Below are 19,447 nucleotides of genomic sequence, written 5' to 3'. Positions count from 1 at the left end.
CAAGTGATCTTGAGAACTGCAGAGAAGAAACTGCACCAGAGAAGGTTCAGACACCATTTCCTGCTCATCGGTTGCTAAGATAAATGAATCCCTGGCTTCAAGATACGACACTGAGATATGAGACATTCTCTGGTTCACAAAAGCTTTTTTTTTTTTTTTAAATAACATTTTAATTGTTCCTAGGGGCAACACACAGAGACACAGCACTAAAAGAATTTCTCAGCTAAAAGGAGAGTGAGTGATAGATGGTGTGTGTTTAGGACGCATTCATTGGAAGGGGTATCAGGATGGCTGGGACCCCAAATCTCAGGGGAGACCAAGAAGCACAGAGGGATAAAAGGGCCAAGAGTCTGCAGTCTGCCAGGACTGGCTCCCTCCCAACTCGGCCTTCCTATGTAGCATCGGAGAAGTCACCTTTCTAAGCCACGGCTTCTTCGTAAAACAGGAGAACGGTGCCCACCTTGCAGGGCTGCTGTGAGGGTCAGGAAGGAGGAGCGGCACGTTGCTGGCACATGCCTGCACGCAGCAGCCCAGCGGAGGTGGCAGCTGTTAGCCCACGGCTACAGCCGGATGATGAAATGTCTTGTTTTGGATACCCGGGTGCACTCCAGTATCCTAACTGCAATGTGAGAAGAATTCAGTGCAGGATTTCAGTTACAATCAAAGGTGCCTGCGGCAGACTCGGGTCTCGTGAGCGCCCACGCTGCATCCTGCATGACAGGGAGGGGTGGAGGGAGGCCCCAGACAGTTCTCACCCGAAACACAGTGGCTTTGGTACTAGTGCCCAGGCGCAGTGAGGGGGCAGGAGAGTGTGGAAGGGGCTCAGGTCCGGGAGTGGGGACCAGGCACTAGGGCCAGGGCAGCTCCAACAGTCAGTGTGACCGCAGGCAAGACCCTCTGGGCCGCACTTTCCTAACCTGTAAGGTAAAGACTGGTCCACAAACGCCCTAAGGATGGCTCTTCCTGCTCTGAAATCAGGATCCCGATTCATGGGGCAGAGTGGTGGGAAAAGCACCATACAAGTTTCTCTGTGCCTTTTCCACTTTCCTCTGAAAGTCTCTAACAAAGCTATTCAGAATCTCAGGTCTAAAACATTTGTAACTACGCCTGAAATGAAAACGTTTTCATCTTTCTAAACAGGAGAAATGGAACTCCCAGGTTTCCATGAAGTACTATCCATGATAATATATTTTCAGAACTGTAGTTGACGTAAATATTGACATTTAACTGCAGGTAGTCACATCTACCAACGCTTATTATTATGATAGTTACAATCTAAAGACCAAGATACCCTTTCAACCTACACCACATTCATAACTCAATGTACAATATCTGATAAGCAAAACGTTCCATTAGGTTTCAAAATAAATTTAACTATGCAAAGCATGACTAAGTATGTGATTGTGTGTAGAAATCCCAAGTTTAATTTTAGCATATCTGACCATTACAAACTTAAAATTCCTAGTAACCTACTTCAGAATTTAAAAGATGCCCATATTTGGAATTGGAGAAGGCAACCTGCTTTTGCTAAATTGTAAGACAAAGTAGATAACTACCTAAGTGCTGGGAAAGACTCCTGCCACTAACAGCCAGCAACATTCCAGATGCATTTATCCTTTGATCCAGCAATCCCACTTCCAAGAATCTATCCTAAAAATATATGGGCAAAAATTAAAAATGCCATATGCACAGGGCCAATTCTTTGTAAAAGAAAAGGCCACCAGCAGGGCGTGGCATATGCCCACACCGGGCGCCGTGCCGCTGTGGAAGGAACCAGAAAGATCTCTGGACGCTGCAGTGAGAAGAGCAAAGTGCGAACAGCGTGTAGACAGGCTTGTATCTCCTGGGCCAGAAATCTGAAGACCCACGGCAGATTTAAAATCCTAACTCATTATACAATTTTTAAAAGATTTTGAAATTATCTGAATGCACAGGAATCAAGTTTTAATATACTGTTTGACAGGTAGATAAGGCTGTCCATGGTACCATGTTTGTTTTTTTAAATTCTCAGCCTTGGGTGTAGTGGTGCAAGAATCCTGTAACACTTAAAATTCAATGTATTGGAAATACATACGAGCAGAAAAGATATTAATGAACTGATTGCAAAAAGTCATTTATTAACAACCCAAATGTCTTTAACTGATGAACAGATAAACAAGATGCTGCATTTCCATACAACAGAATATTATTCAGCCACAAAAAGGAATGAAGTACTGACACCTGCTACGATTTGGATGAACCCTGAAGACGTTATGCTGAGTGGGAGAAGACAGTGGCAAAAGGCCACAGACGGCGTGGTTCTGTGTACGAAATGTGCACACCAGTCAAACCCACAGACACATGTAGACAGACGGTCACCAGAGTGGGGGAGGGGCAAGGCGGAACCAAGGCTAATGGGAACACAGTATCTTCCTGGGTGGTAAAAATGTTCTAAAATTAGATTGCGGGACTGGCTGTACCACTTTGTGAACATGCTAAAAACCAATGAATTTTATGTTATGTGAATTATATTTCAACAAGGCTGCTGTAAAAAAAGGCATTTATGAGCCAACTGGGAAAATCTGAATGCTGACTTGATATTACTGTACTGTTCATTTTTAAGCATAATGGTATTTATCAGGATTTTAAAAAGAGAATCATTGTATCTCAAAAAGACATACTGACATAGTTATAGATAAAATGATATGATGTCTTAGATTAGCTTAAAAATAATCCTAATGGGGTGAGGAGAAGTCTCAGGGCAGGCAAGTGGAATAAATAAAACAAAAATGACCACATGTTGATAAATAGTAAAGCTATTAAAAAGGAGGTATGTTTCTTTCTACTTTCATATACATTTACACTTTCATACTATGAAGTTTAAAAACAATCTTTCCTAGCCTCTGAAAAACTGAACGTATCTACTAAACCTTTTCTACAAATCACTAACAAATATCTATCTAAACTGGGGAAGGCAATTAAAAAGGAAAATGGAAAAACTGTAGCACCATTCTGTCTAAAAGCACAAGTTACTTTCTGAAATTAACCAACCTGTAAGTAGAAAGATAAGGAGAAAGCATAGTAGATGAGACAGAGAGGAAAATTGCTAATTTTGGCTAACCAGGATAAAGAACCAAGTTAAATATCCATGCATTTCACTCACTGCAAAGAGCTTAAAAAATTTTAATTTGTTAGTTGCACCTATCTAATAAAATTTGTGAAGGGCTGTGTAACACAATCTTTCACACAATTAGATGCTGAATATGACTTATTGTATTTGGGACATTTTGAAAATCAAATTGAACCTTGAAAAAAGAATTCTCATTTCAAGTCATACAGTTATTCATTTCTTAAATAATTTGAATAATGCTAATTTAAATAATACTGCCAAGAGGCATGCCCAGCAAAGCAATACAGAACAGCAGAAAGGACATGCTCAGCCAGGACTTGGGGTCCAGTCCCAGATTTTCTCTAACTAGCTGTGTAAGCTGGGACAAATTATTCAATCTCCCAGAGGCAACCTTCTTATCTGTAAAATGGGCAAAATAATACCTACCTCAGAGGAAGATGGAGAGGTGAAATGAACTAATAAAGCCAAAATCTCTATTGCAAAAGCCAGCACCTACCCAATAAATCAATGGTGGCTACAAGTATTATTTTGACCATCAGGGGTAAGTGTTGATGCAGCAGAGCCTACGAAAGACCATCTGCAGTCTGCTTTCTTTTTTTTTTTTAATTGAAGTACTGTTAGTTACAATGTATCAATTTCTGGTGTACAGCACAGTGTGCCAGTCAAGCATATACATACATATATTTATTTTCATATTTTTTCCATTAAAGGTTATTACAAGATACTGAACATAGTTCCCTGTGCTATACAAAAGACGCTTTTGAAAAATCCATTTTTATATACAGAGGCTAAATTTGCAAATTTCAAATTCCCAAATTTAGCCCTTCCCACCCTCTTTCCCTGGTAACCATAAGATTGTTTACTAAGTCTGTGAGTCTGTTTCTGCTTTGCAGATGAGTTCATAGTGTCCCTTTTTGGTTTTTTAGATTCCACATGTAAGTGATATCATATGGTATTTTTCCTTCTCTTTCTGACTTACTTCCCTTAGAACGACAATCTCCAGGTCCATCCATGTTGCTGCAAATGGCATTATTTTATTCTTTTTTATGGCCGAGTAGTATTCCATTGTATAAATATACCATAACTATGCACCCCAACGTTCATAGCAGCACTATATACAATAGCCAAAACATGGAAGCAACCTAAATGCCTATCAACAGATGACTGGATAAAGAATCTGTGGTGTATTTATACAATGGAATACTACTCTGCAGTCTGCTTTCAACAGCACATGTCGAGACTAGATTCAGAGACCAGGTTTTGATGTTCTGGAACAAAAGGACTGTCTCGCTTGTCAGAATCTCCAGCAGAAGGTTTTGGTTCTATTTATTCGCTCTTTGATCTGTTCATTAATGAGGCTATTAATACAAACACTAGAAAAGTCTGCAAAAGGTGTATTAAAGTTTTTAAAAACACAAACTGCCATGTTACCATCTGAACTCCCAAGTCAAATTTAAAACGAGAAGTAGGAACTGCTGCTGGTTAATGTATAACAAAGCAGACAATCCCCACATACTTGGGAGGATGACTATATTTTTACCTACATTTACATTAAAATCCCATAACAGGCCCCTAGCACTGAAATGGAAATCAGCAGTGCACGTGTACAATGGCTCTACTGTGACTTCAACTCCAAACCGTAATTCCTTGTCTCGTTGAGAACACACGTGAGGCAGCTCCAGACTCTGGACGTTCGCTCTGAGCCCTGCTGGTGACCTCAGTGCAGCAAAGATCAGCTTCGGTGGTTAAAAAAAAAAAAGTCATCTTTAAAACATAAATTCCTTCTGCTTATTAAGGAGTACATACCAAAGAACATTTAGAAACCAAGTAAAAGTATAAAAAAGAAAAAAAATCATCATCCTACCACTCAGAAAAAAACCAAACTTTGGTGTCCTTTCCATTCCTCTTTGCATAGGTTTTTGTCTATTTAGTTGAAACTAGACAACATATCCAGTTTTATATCCGCTTCTGCCTTTTAACGTCATACATCAGCATTCTCCCCATTGTTACCAATAACACAAACATTTAAAAAGATGACCTGGCATTCAGTGATACAAAGTGCCACTGTTTCTGGCCATGTCCCTATTGCCTGCTCTTCCTCTACTGTTTCCTACACAATTTGTCTCCAATGTGCATAATTCTGCAATGAACTCCTTTATCTATCAAGCATTTTTCTGTATTTACACTCACAACAGCAACATACAAGGGGGTCTGTTCACTGCATTCTGTGCCCCCACTCTAACCACGACACTGAAAAAACTTTAACATTAGCAAGAAATTTAAGAATGTATGCCTCCATAAACTATTTTAAACTCTTCTCTGCTATATGGTAGCCCAAGCCGAGCGTAATTAAAACATTCTAAATCTTCCTATTTGAAAGTGAACCCCACATGAAAAAAGCAAACTCTGCAGGCTGAAGTTCTCTGGGTAAGATGCCTGACCCAGTGACCAGCTTTTACTTTTTTTAAGAAACGACAGGAGCAAAAGGAAAAGAGGACAGCAAAGTTTGGGGAGCTTGGGTGGAGAATGAGTGAATCCTAAGACCCAGGGCTGTGCCACTGGGTTAACAAGAGTTGGATAATTAGTACAAAAGGCCAGCCCTGGGGACAGGAGAATGTTGCCAAGAAAAACTGGAACCTGAGATGTCACTCCCTCTATATAAACCGTTATGTTCACAGGCCCAGCATTTTCTGGGGTTGGCCACAATCTTTCCTCTGTCTTGGGAAGCCTTGAACTTGGTCTCTTAGTGAATTTTCACAAGACTGCAGTTCTCATTGGTGTCACATGAAGAATGAGAAAGTCAAAGCTTACAGGTAACGATACCTCTCTTCAAATAAGTGAAGTACCGTCATGGAAAGGAATGAGAATTATTATCCACGGTCTCACAGGCAATACTGAGGCTAATGAGCGGAAGCTGAGCTCTAACAGGTCAGGATAGCTACGGCGCAGGTGTGCCACGCACCACATACTTCCTTCGAGCTGCACACCAAACACTCGCTCCTTCCAAGTCGGCCTGTTTCTTTGTAGCACAGCCATGCCTTTCACTGGGCAAACAGCACAAAGATGTGCGCTGGAATCTCAAAACACTGAGCCCTAGGCTTCTGACATTTGGGGAAAAAAATCACTTAAAATATTTAAAAACTAGAATGCCATGTGTCCAGGTTACTTCTAGTCTGTATTAGGATAGCAAGCAGAAAGAATGTAAAATGACCATAATAATGTGGCCTTCAAAAACCAAAATAAAGAAGATGTGGTGTGTATATACATATACAATGGAATACTACTCAGCCATAAAAAAGAATGAAATACTTCCATTTGCAGCAACACGGATGGACCTAGAGATTATCATACTGTGTGAAGTCAGTCAGACAGAGGAAGTCAAATATTGTATGATATCACTTATATGTGGAATCTAAAGAATAAAATGACACAAATGAGCTTATTTACAAAACAGAAAGAGACTCACTGACATAGAACACAAACTTATGGTGACCAAAAGGGAAAGGGGGTGGGAGGGATAAATTCAAACTTCTATATACAGAATGGATAAACAACAAGGTCCTACAGTCTAGCACAGAGAACTACATTCAACAGCTTGTAATGGCCTACAATGACAAAGAGTAAGAAAAAGAATATATATATATGTACAATTGAATCACGATGCTGTACACCAGAAATCAATACAACATGTAAACCAACTAGACTTCAATTTAAAATAAAACAAAGGAGGTTTGTTTAAAATCCGCTTTGTCTAAATATCCCCCAACTGAACTCCGGCTGCGGAGTGCCGGCTGTCCAGGTAGAGGTGTGAACACGGGTGCCAACACAGCTCCGTCTGAAAGGGAAGCAGCCCCTCCAGAGCTGCTGATGGCACCGCCCCCCGCTGCCCCCTCATCCTCTAAGGCACTGCACACGGAATGGGGAAAACCGGAGCCTCCCCCACAGGGCCGGCCACTCACCAGCCTTCTCATGAGCTCTTTCTACTTCTTGGTGTGACTTTGGCTGTCACGCTGTGGTTTGTTTTCACTTTGGAAAAGAACGTTACAAAGAAACATCAGACTTACCTATGAAAGACATCAGAAGAAGTTCTGAAAAAGCAAACTTCACTCTTCATCAAGAAAATAAAACTCCCGGGCAGGCTCCTTGTATTACTTTTTGCCCTAATTTTCTAAAAATAGAAGTTTTCAAAGTCTGAAGTTTCACATAAAGCAACGACTTCAAACGTACCCTTCAGGATACAGCAGTCATCGGGTTTATTTTTGGAAAGCTGAGTAGCTCAAGAATACCTAGAATAACCTGGTTTCTATTTAAACTATCCTCATCGCTTTGTAACTTAGGAGAAAAAAGATTATTTAAAAGGATTATTCCAAATGCAGACATGACCCAGCATGTACGTCTCGCAGGAGCTGGTGGTAATTACCCTGAAGGACAAAGAAACAGATTTCTTTCCAAAGACATGTGAAAATGGGTCCAAGTATTGGACAAAAAACTGACACATGCAACATCGTTCAGGACCTTCTCCTGACTCCAAGGGAACTACAATAACTGTGAAATAATTTGTTAAATCCAAACAAAACAAGAAAGTTAACTTTAAAGGGACATTTGCATGCTGCAGACTCAAAATGTTTTAACCAAAGGGACATTACAGCCAAGAGGAACTGTGTTTTCTAGAGTGAGCCAGGAGGAGAAGTGATTCTGGCAAAAGCTGAGCAATGCATGTCGGTGGAGAGTAGATGGCGGGGTTCTAACCAGCAGGACAGAAGCTTTTACGAGGTGTTTTATTTCCAAAATTGTAAGAAGACTGTCACTACTAAGTTACTTAAAACGCAAATACTGCTTTTTGTTTTGTTCCCAGGCACCACTGGGAAATGAAATGGTGACTTAAATTTGCTAGAAATCCACTATTTACAGGTATAGAATTCTGTCACAGGCTATGTGCTCCTGTTCAGAAGAGAAAGGATTTTGTTTTTAAAGAGGAGGCTTTGCCCTGGAGGAGCTTACTAACTAGAAGCCGGGAGGGGAGGGGAAATAGGAATAAGCTTCAGGGTCCTGAGCAAATCAGGGAAGGGCTTGTCCCCTCAGTGCCCCAGTCCTTGGCTCAGAGCTTCATTCGTGGCACGTGATCAAGTATGTGTCTGCTGTGCGGAAATGGATGACAGTGTAAACTGAGGACAGAGAGAGAGATGAGCTGTCAAAGTTTCAAGGCAGAACAGCCTCCAAAGGGGCCCAAAGAATTGTGTTTATTTTTGGAGTTTCGTTTTGCAAGCTCTCTCTATCCCAGAGAGTCTGGATAGACAAGTGTCCTCGGTCCATTGTGGACGTTCCTTCCTTGACTCACCTACCGCTGAGCAACCCCTGGGCCACACAATTCACCGGCGTCCCGCAGAAAAACACTGTCTCACTGTGTGCGATGATTTTGACACTCCTAAGACCGCTTCCCTGTTTTTCTAAACTTGAGTTCTCCACAAATATTAAGTGTGCAACGTGTCTGCTGGAGCAAGAATCCACAACAAGCCCCGCTCCACTGCTGCTCCTGCCCCTCTCGAGCGCTCACCTTTGGTAGGTCCTTTCCTGTTGAGCACGGCCTGCTGCTCCTCGGTGATGTTCAGCCGCCGGACCACGTCGGCCAGGGCCGACTTGAGCAGCTGGATGTCGTCTTCCTGCATCTGGACTCGCTGCTCCAGGGAGGCAATGCGGTCTGTGACCTCCATGCTACTGGCAGCAGAAGCGCTGTCATCTAGACCGGGGGAAAGGAACAGGTGAGTCTCAAACGCTCCCCGGAGAAATCAGACCACGAAACATAGGGCACTGCTATAACATGATAACAATGCTCGTAGGCAGAAATCACATGCGATCTTTTATTAGGCACAACTGCAGTGCTTCATTCTGCTATAGTCTTTTCATTCTCTATGTTTGTGCTTTTTGTTTTTAAACTGTGGTTTTAATTGCCATATTTTGCTAGATGCAGGCCAACTCCTTTTCTATGACACCAGAGAACCTCAGAAGTAGAGAGGATATTAGCATACATCTATTCAACTTCTCACATGTTGCAGAAATCCACTGCATGGTCTTCTAACGTTTGTTTCAACAAAGCTAACTGGCAGGTCGGTCAGATAATTGTAAGGCCAAACTACTCACCAGTCAGGACTTTTAAGGATTGGCTACTAGGCAATAGTAGTGGTCAAACCTGTTTGGCAAGCACACCCTTAGAGCTAGAATCATCCTAGGTCCTTGCACAGAATCACTAACTCCAGGTCTGTATCAAGGTCCACCGGGGCCCTCCATGAGGTTCCTGGCTTCTCCAACCTCATTCTACCTCCTTCTTCCCTTCCCTTCCCTTCCTTTCCCGTGCCCCAGCCACACTGTCCTTTCTCTCCTACCTTAGGGATTTGCCATCTGCTGTTGCCTTTGCTTGAAGAATTTCTCAACCAACTTTTTGCATAACCAAGTCCTTCTTTTGGTCTCAACTCAAACAGAAGATTTTTTTCAGAGAACCTTGCTATATAACCTTCCCTGAAGTTGTTCCTTTCAATCATATCCACCTTATTTCTTTCTTTCATAGCTTTACCCTGAACTGTAACCATCTTGCTTGTTTGCTTTTGTCTGTGTCTCCCAACTAAAATGTAAGCATCATGCACATGCAGCCCACTGTTCACAGCAGGGCTATTTACAACAGCCAACGTGGACGTAGCGTATGTGTCCACTGACAGATGATTGCACAGGGAAGTTGTGTTTTTCATACACACATTCACACATACACATATACACCATGGAACACCACTCAGCCATAAAAAAAGAATAAAATAATGCCATTTACAGCAATACGGATGGACCTGGAGATTGTCATGCTAAGTGACATAAGTCAGACAGAGAAAGAAAAATACCACATGATATCACTTATATGTGAAATCTAAAAAAATGAGACAAATGAACTTATTTACAAAATAGAAACTGACTCACAGACATAGAAAATAAACTTATGGTTACTGGGGGGAAAGAAAGGGTGGAGGGATAAATTGGGGTTTGGGATTTGCAGATACTATATATAAAACAGATAAACAACAAGGTCCTACTGTAGAGCACAGAGAAGTACATTCAATAACTTGTAATAGCCTATAATGAAAAAGAATATGAAAAGGAATATATATGTCTATGTATAATTGAACCACTGTGCTGTACACTAGAAATTAACACAACATTATAAACCCACCATACTTCAATTAAGAAAAAATGCAAGCATCGTGGAATCACTTCTGCTTCCGGGTATGATGGACCCCTACTGGACAACACCCCTCTGTAGAAAGTAACTGTTAGGCCTGGAAATTACACAGACAACAGCAGAAGGTACCAGAGAGTGGACACAGGCATATACACCCTGGCGGGAGTTTACACCCCCTTGGGGGAGCACAGATGGGGAACTGTACAAGGAAACTCCCCTTTTCATGGCTTTCAGCCTAGGGCTAAGTGGTGCACATGATGGGGGCAAGGACATGTGGAAACCTTGCAGTCTTCTTATCCTTGAAAAAACACAAAGTGAAGTCTGAAAACTGTGAACACTGAAGAGAGTGGGGAAATCACAGAAGGAGAAAAGCTAGAGAGGGGGTCCCCTAACTCTGTCTCTTTATATCTCTGGCTGATCAGTAAATCACACATACACAGAACAGGCTCAGAACAGAGTTTACAGTTCAAGCTTAACCCAGAAAAGTACCCACTGAGACAAAGAAACAAGATTCATCAGAGAAAAATAACAGACTACAAAATCTCCACAACTTAACATTCATAATGTCCAGGATACAATTCAAAATTACTAACATACTAAGGATCAAGAAATGGAAGACAGTCCCAAGAGAAAAGACAGTTAGTCTGTCCAACTCCAAAATGAACGAAGCGCTGGAACCAATGGAGAAGGAATTTAAAATGGGTATCATGACTATCTTTTATATGTAAAAGGGTTTTTTTTTCAGTGAATGAAAATTCCAGAGAGGAATGGGAAGTACTGGCAAAAAAATAGAAATAAAAAATGAACTGAATGGAAATTGTACAACTGAAAATTCTGACATTAAAAAAATTCACTAAATGGAATTAACAGATATGACGAAGGGAAAACTAAGTAAATCTGAAGACAGATAAACAGGAACACAGAGGTAAAAATGAACAGAGTCTTGGGGACTTGTTAAGACAGTCTTAAACAGTCGAACATACATTTAATTAGAATATAAAAAGAGAGAGAGAATAGGACAGAAGAGATATCTGAAAAATAATGGCCTTAAATATCACAAATTCAGTAAAGGACAGAAATGTAAAAATGCTAAACAAAAACCAATCAAAATAAACACAAAGAAGACCACTCCAAGTATATCATAATCAAACTGTTAAAAACCAAAGATAAAGTACACATATTGAAAACAGCAAGAGAAAAATGACATATTATATACAAGGAACAATAATCTGATTAACAGCTGGTCATCATAAACCATGGAGACCACAAGAAAATGAAGTGACATCTTTAAAGTACTGAATGAAAAAAAAAATCAATCCAGAATTCTATATCCTGCAAAAGTATCCTCCAAGAATGAAGGCAACATAAAGCATTTTTCAGATAAATAAAAACTGACTTTATCACCAGCAGATCTGCATTACAAGAACCTAAAAGAAGTTCTTCAGAGTAAAGGGAAATTACATAAGATGAAAATTCAGACCCTCAGAAAAGAATGAAGACCACTGGAATTGATTAATATCTGAATGAGCAAGACTTTCTTCTTTTTGCATTTTTCTTTTAGTGTTCTTTTAAACCTATAAACTTTTAAGACAAAAATTATAACACTGTCTTATACTACTTTTAAGGTACATGTTTTGAATACATATAACAACCATAACATGGAGGATGGGGAGGATATGGATCTATAAGGTTGTAAGACTTTAATATTGTACATGAAGGATACACTGTTAACTGGAAGTGCTCTATGAAAAGGTAAAGACGTACACTGTAACCCTTCGGGAACTACTAGGGAATAATGCAGAGAAGTAGAGCCAAAACAACCAAGAGAAAAATTAAACCGAAATTCTGTATTCAAATAATCCAAAAGAGGAAAGGAAAAGATGAACAGAAGAACAACAACAAAAAAGAGAAAAGTAGAAAACAAAAATAAAATAGTAAATCCAAACCTAACATAGCCATAATTATATTAAATGTTACATTAAAGCAATAATTGCATTAGCCACATCAATTAAAAGGCAGAAAATGTCAGGAAAAAAAGTAAGACTCAACTATATACTGACTGTAGGACACACACTTTAAATACAAAGACACAGTCTGAGAGTAAATGAATGGAAAAAAAGATACAGCATGCAAACAGTAAGCATAAGGAGGCTGCAGTGGCAATATTAATATCAGATAAAATAGATGTCAAGTAAAATGTATTACCAGCTATAAAGAAGGACATTTCATAATGAAAAATGTGTTAACTTATCAGAAAGACAATCATAAATAGAGCTTTAAAATGTATGAAACAAAAATTGATAGAATTAAAGTGAGAAATAGACAATTCTATAATTATTCTTGAATATTTTAACACCCCTCTCTCAGCAACTGATGGGACAATTAATAAAAAGAAATCTGTAAAGATGGAAGATCTGAACAACATTATAAACCACTTTGACTTAATTGGTACATATAGGAAACTACAGCTAACAATAGCAGTGTACATGGAATATTTACCAAGACATATATTCTGGGCCATAAAAAAGACCTGAATAAACCTAAAGATTGAAAGAATATGTTCTCTGACCAGAGTAGTAATAAATTAGAAGTCAAAAACAATAAGAGAATAAGAAAACCCCCCAAATATTTAGAAATTAGGCAACATACTTCTAAATAATTATGAGATCAAAGAAGACATCACAGGAGACACTAGAAGACATTTTTACTTGAATGACAATGAAAATGTAAATACCAAAATGTATGGGCTGCAGATAATGCAGGTCTTTGAGGAAAATTAATAGCTTCTAAATCTCTTTATTAGAGAGAGGATTCTCAAATCAATGATTCTCAACTGTCATACTAAGTAACTAGAAAAAGAGTATATTAAACCCAAATTAACCAAAGGAAGAGAAAGAACACAGAGCAGAAAGCAATGGAATAAAACATGAACAAACAATGAAGAACATCAATGAAATCAGAAGTTACTCCTTTAAACCATCAATGAAGTGTATGCTCCATGAAAGCCAGGATTTTTTTCTGCTGGTTCACTTGTCTGTTTCCAATATGTAATACACAGTAAGAACTCCATAAATATTTGGTAAGTGAATGAATAAATCAGTAAATGGGAGCATCATCAAATTAGTTGCTGGGAATATAAAAACGCTTGATTCACACAGTTATCCTTAAGAACCTCTCTTTGTAGTGGAAAAGACACATGTCCACAAATTTCTAAAACAATTTGATAAGTTATACATTTGAGAAATAAAGTGGTAAATGAACATAGAGAGAAATATTAACTGTATTTGGAAAAACAGAAGAAAGTAGGGGTTGACCTTGAAGGTTAAAAAATTTACAAGGGGAAAAAGCAAGAAGAATGGTGTTCCAGGAAAAGGAAACAATCTAAACAAAACATGAGAACATGAAAGCATAAGGAATATGCAGGTAACTGTGGTCTTTGAAACTAAAATCTATCATCTTGTAACTTCTACTTACTGGATGGAATTCTGTCTTTCCCTTAAATTCAAACTCCGCCAACTTTCTATGTAACATAATTGTATCATACACAAACATGTTTCTCAAATGTGTCAATGGAACTTCTGAGGAAGACTAACAGGTATTAAATATCTGATAACCCAGAGAGCTTATGAAGTACTCACATACATTTAAAATTGTTAAGCTCTTATGAAGGTATTATATGCATGTGTGTGTGTGTACACACACACACACACACACAGAGAGAGAGAGACAGAGACAGACAGACAGACAGATTAAGCCTTTAAAAAATATATCATAGACATATCTCCTTAAAAAAATCTGTGAGGCAAGAACTTGCCAATACCCTTGTCTCACACTCCTCCCCTTCCTAGAACAGGACACTCTACTGTTTACACTACTAACATAGGATTTTCACCATTTCAGCCAGGAATACTGGTGGGTATGTGGGTGTGCCCTTTTTCTCTGTCTCTCCCTTATGTGACTGAGACATAAACAGAACTTAACAAACCCAGCAAAGAGAAAACAAATAACCTGATTAAAAAGTAGGGAAACGTGGCGGGGAGCGTATAGCTCAGCAGTAGAGTGCATGCTTAGCAGGCACAAGGTCCTGAGGTCAATCCCCAGTGCCTTCATTAGATAAATAAATAAACTGAATTACTGCCCCCCCCCTTTGGTGGGTGGGGAGGCAAAAGACTCAAATAGACACTTCACTAAAGAGGATATACAGATGACAAACAGGCATATTCTCGAAAAGATGTCAACATCATTAGCCATGAGGGAAATGCAAACTAAACTCACAAAGACATACTGCTAGACACCGATGAGAGTGGTTTAAATACAACATATTGACAAAACTCTCCTGCACTGCTGATGGGCACGGAAAACGGTACAGTCACTCTGGAAAACAAATGCAGTTACCAAGTGCTCTAGCAATCCCTAGGCACGTACTCTGGAGAGATGCACTCACATTCGTACAAAGCCTGTACGCCAGCGTTTATAGTGGTTCAACTCACACTTGGTGAAAACTGGAAACAGCTCAAATGTGCTTCAATGGTGAGTAGACGAGCTGGTCCACCCAGAGAGTGGAATCCTTCTCAGTAATAAAAGGGAACAAACTATTGAGACACGCAACGGTTTGACGGATCTCAAGGGCATTACGCTGAGTGAGGAAAGCTAGTCTCAGAAGGTTACACACTGCGCAATCCCATTTACATGATATTCTCTAAAGACAAAACCAGAGTAAAGGAGAACAGATAGGTGGTCGGCAAGGGCTGGGGAAGGGGCCCAGCACAGGGGAGTTCGGGGGGGTGACGGAAATGTCCTGTCCTGATGGTGGTGGTAGTTACGTGAATCTATCTGTGTTAAAATACATAGAATTGTCTCCAAAAAAGCAGTTTTGCTGAACGTTAACAAATAAAATGACTTTCAGAGAGTTCAAGTGAGATACAGTCTTCCCACTGGCTTTGTCAGTTAGAGGTTATTATTTTTGCCTGTTGAAGTTGGTTGCTTTTATACCATAAGATCTCAGCAAAGAAATATTTCAGTGCAAACTTCATACTTGCTGCTCATTGGAAAGAGACCATCCTTAAGTTCTATGTAAATTCTTGTGGATTCTGTGGGGTTTCTCCATTTGTCATTTGATCTGGAAGGGAAAGCGTGAAGGTCCCAGTTCACGATGTCAAGCCAATTGGAAGGGAGAAGTGGGGAGGATAAAAAGGCATTTTATATCTGTCTTCCCTCCGAGGAGCAATTAAAGAGCTGACTAGAGTCTTCAGTCTGTGTAACAACGGTTGGGGGGAGCCTGGGTCACTGCAGACCTACCCAGGCAGAGGCAAGAGGTTGGGAGGGGTTCACCTGAGCTGGGAGAAGGAACAGCAGAGCTCAGTCAGCGTGGCAAGGAGCTCACAGAACCAGAATATACTCCAGTCATTAAAAGCATGAACTGTGAAGTCAAGCTTCCCAGGTTCAAACTGCAGCCCTACTGCTTGCTACCCGTGTGACGCAGGACACTATTTAATCGCTTCATGTCTGTCTCCCCATTTGTAAAATACGGACAACAGCAGTTACGGACCTCGTAGGGCTGCTGTCATATCGGAGTTATCCTAGACAGCACTTGGGATATATTTTTGCATATGTGTAAATGTTCTATAAATGTAGCTATAAGTAAACTATTGTCATTATTATTATTACTGATAAAAATTACCAAAGTAAGTTCAACTTCAATATTTCCCTCAAAATTCCTATGTTGTTCAAACACTGTTACACAAAATGGCACTGAAAAGGTAATTAGAAATTAGTGCTTTATTAATAATATGTTTTCTAAGTCATAAAATAATCTGGCATAGAGAATCTTGCATTCCTCTGTACCTCAGACAGCAGCTTTGAGAGCGGGCGCACGCGCTCGTCGTGAGGACCGGAGCGCACTGACCGTGGCGGCCGGAGCAGCACTGGAACGGAGGAGGTGGGCCCCTATCGTCCAGCCTTGCACTTTCAGATCAAGATTATCTAACCTACCAAGTAAGACAAGGCAGGCCTGCTCTACGTTATAAAAACTTATGATGCAAAACAGCATCCCTGTGGCCTCGGTTTGCTCTACAGATAGCTTTAATAAAACTGCATAAATCAGATTCTGTTTTAATTCCATTGCCAAGTTTGTATAGGAAAAAGTCTGATTTTAATATTTTACCAAAAAGGCCCTTTCAAAATCCAAAAAACAAAACTTCAACCACCTCAATTTTCTGCCTTCAAATACAAGTGATTAAAAACTGGACTGTCTGAATAATGCCATTTGCAGCAACATGGATGGACCCGGAGATCCTCATACTCAGTGAAGCCAGAAAGAGAAGGAAAAATGCCATATGATATCACTTATATATGGAATCTTAAAAAAAAAAAAAAAAAAGACACAAATGAACATATTTACAAAACAGAAACAGACTCACAGACACAGAAAACAAACTTATGGTTACCGGGGGGAAAGCGAGGGGAGGGATACGTTGAGAGTTTGGGATTTGCAGATACTAACTAATATATACAAAACAGATAAACAACAAGGTCCTGTTGTACAGCACAGGGAACTATATTCAATATTTTGTAATAACCTATAACGAAAAAGAATATGAAAAGGAATATGTGTATGTATAACTGAAACACCATGCTGTACACCAGAAATTAACACATTGTAATACTATAATGTGTAATTGCTCTACTTCAATTAAAAAAATTTTTTTTAAACCCTGAAATGTCTGACCTGCTTAGGAGAACCTCCATTTTGAGATTAGCTGAAGTTCTCCCTGTGACATAATCCTAGTGCTTATCAAATCCTGCCAGAACCACTCATTTAACCTGTAACGGGCTGTCTTACTTCTGCTTCTGCAGGTAATTACTCCCGAGCATAGACCGGAGGCTTCTTGGCAGCAGTGTGAGCTGTCCGACATTCTTCACCTTCTTATGCACAGAAAAGGCCAGGGTTGTTCAAATGACTTTACATTCCAATTCAGCTGGGAAAGAAACCTGATTAGCATAATGAAAAACAAAACCCAAAGCGTGGTTTAACCGACACAAACCGTTTCCAGCCTCCAAGCGCTGCACAGGATTCCACGGCCCAGGATGGGAGAGTTTATCCGAATTCTACCAGAAGAAACCTCATTAGCCCGGGAACCCAGCCCAAGTAGAACCTTCACAAGTTATTTATTTTAAAGTAGTTTTCATTCCAGCACCTCTAAAACTGATCTGTGGAGGTCATTTAACACAGCGTTAACAAGAGAGCTGCTTGATCTTTTATTCAAAGTTTTCACAGTCTTTGAAGCATCACTGCACTTTGTAGTGTTATGAGAGGTTTGAACAAGATATTCTCTATATTTTTACCTCTTGAGTTTTTTAAACTCCTGTAAGAGCTAGAACTCCTGGCCAGGGCTCCGGCACCTGCTCATTTCCTCGGGAAGACGTGGGGCTCTGTTGACACACGGCAGGTTGGGTGTCTCTTTATCTCAGTGTCAGGTAACTATCTCTCAGATGAGATCGCAGTATGGGCAGGGGAGCAGACAAGATTTAAACTGAGGCAGAACCAGGCCTGCAGTGCACAGGTGCGAGGTCTCAGCTGGCCACCTGCTCTAGAAGACAGTCTGCACCCTCTGCCAGCAGCAGACCTCCCTGGGGCTACAATTTCCAGCCTCATGGCATTTTGTCAAGATCCAAACAGGGCTGAGAAAACCAGTTTTCGGAAAGGCTAATCATTCACGTTACCTGCACTGGACCGTCTGGGGCTTTACAGAGAACAACGTCCTGGGATTCAAATCGGTCTGACCCTTACGAGCTGTGTGACCTTGGCAAACGACTTGACCACTCCAGGGATAGTGTCATAGCCTGTCTCCGAAGGATAAATGTTGATGTATATGAATACCCAATATGATGTTAGCAAACAGGTGCTCAACACAAAAGGTAGTTTAGTATGTCTGTAGTTCATTGCTGTTATATCGTGTATAATAGCAAAGAGCAAACACGGACGTCAGTGAAATCAACATTAACATTGAGTTACAGGACAAATTCTGCAAGGACTGTGCACTGCTTGCCCCATGAGAGAGGCCCAGACTGGAGTAAAAGGTACCATTTCTGTCTCTGGAGCACCTCTGGTCAAGCTGAAGATATGTGACAATAAACTTAAGATGAAGAACAGTTCCCCAAAAGCCCTCTCACGTGACAGCACGTGATCAGTGGCCAAAGGGTGGACCGCGAGTCACCTCCAAGGCTCCATCCTGACTTGACTCTCATGAGGACCTGGCCAAATGCAGGTTTCTTTCTGAGCGATGACATGGGTCCAGGTAGGTACTACATCACCTCTGGTCCCACAGGTAAAAAGATGACCTTGTAGCTCTGCCTCTTCCCTAGATCTTTCTGTAGTTCTTTGTGGCTACGACTTTTAAGTTGAAGTACTGCTTTACAGTAAAAAGTGGCACAAAAAGATCTTCAGGTAACTTGTCTGTTTTAGCCTATTTAGAAAGGCAAGGAAGGTATGCTTTTTCTTCCATTCATATGATTATCTCATTATCTAGAGATAAAAACAGGGATTTTTTTGGGAGGGGGTGGTAATTAGGTTTGTTTATTTATTTATTTTTAGAGGAGGTGCTGGGACCCAGGACCTCGTGCATGCTAACCATGCACTGTACCACTGAGCTGTACCCTCCCCCAAAACACAGGCTTTAAAAATTTTTTTCTTTCTTTTTTAAATTGAGGTATAGTCAGTTTACAATGTTGTGTCAATTTCTGGTGTACAGCACAATGTTTCAGTCATACATGTACACACACATATTCCTTTTCATATTCTCTTTCATTACAGATTACTACAAGATACTGAATATAGGTCCCTGTGCTCTACAGTAGAGCCTTGTTTATCTATTTTATATATAGTAGTTAGTATCTGCGAATCTCCCAATTTATCCCTTCCCACCCCTTTCCCCTCTGGTAGCCATCAGTTTGAAAAACAGGCTCTGGACTCTAAATCTTCTGGTGATATACAGATAACTGCTATTATCTGAGTAATGTTCCTGGAGATCAAAGGGGTCTGTTCATTTTAAAAGGTTAACTTAGAATCTGTCCCCTTTATCTTGAGGTGTTCTCACTTCTTAACTTAATGATATAAACAA

At 40.2% G+C, this 19,447-nt stretch overlaps 1 protein-coding gene across 5 annotated transcripts in view; it reads right to left on the bottom strand.

Moving 5' to 3' along the window:
• EML1 (EMAP like 1) overlaps positions 1–19,447 on the bottom strand; it is a 166,477-nt gene that overhangs the window by 61,077 nt on the left and 85,953 nt on the right. For 3 of the 5 annotated variants that reach the window (XM_031454297.2, XM_064486242.1, XM_064486244.1), the window contains exon 2: positions 8,664–8,846. In XM_031454297.2, coding sequence (XP_031310157.2) covers positions 8,664–8,846 — 183 coding nt within the window. Of the gene's footprint in view, positions 1–8,663; positions 8,847–17,169; positions 17,269–19,447 lie in introns of those variants that run through there. The other 2 variants (XM_064486241.1, XM_064486243.1) reach the window with 1 other exon arrangement.

This window comes from Camelus dromedarius, chromosome 5 (assembly GCF_036321535.1).
Source record: "Camelus dromedarius isolate mCamDro1 chromosome 5, mCamDro1.pat, whole genome shotgun sequence".
NCBI lineage: Eukaryota > Metazoa > Chordata > Mammalia > Artiodactyla > Camelidae > Camelus > Camelus dromedarius.
Note: the sequence above shows the minus strand (reverse complement) of the source record. Positions and strands in the feature narration are given on the sequence as shown.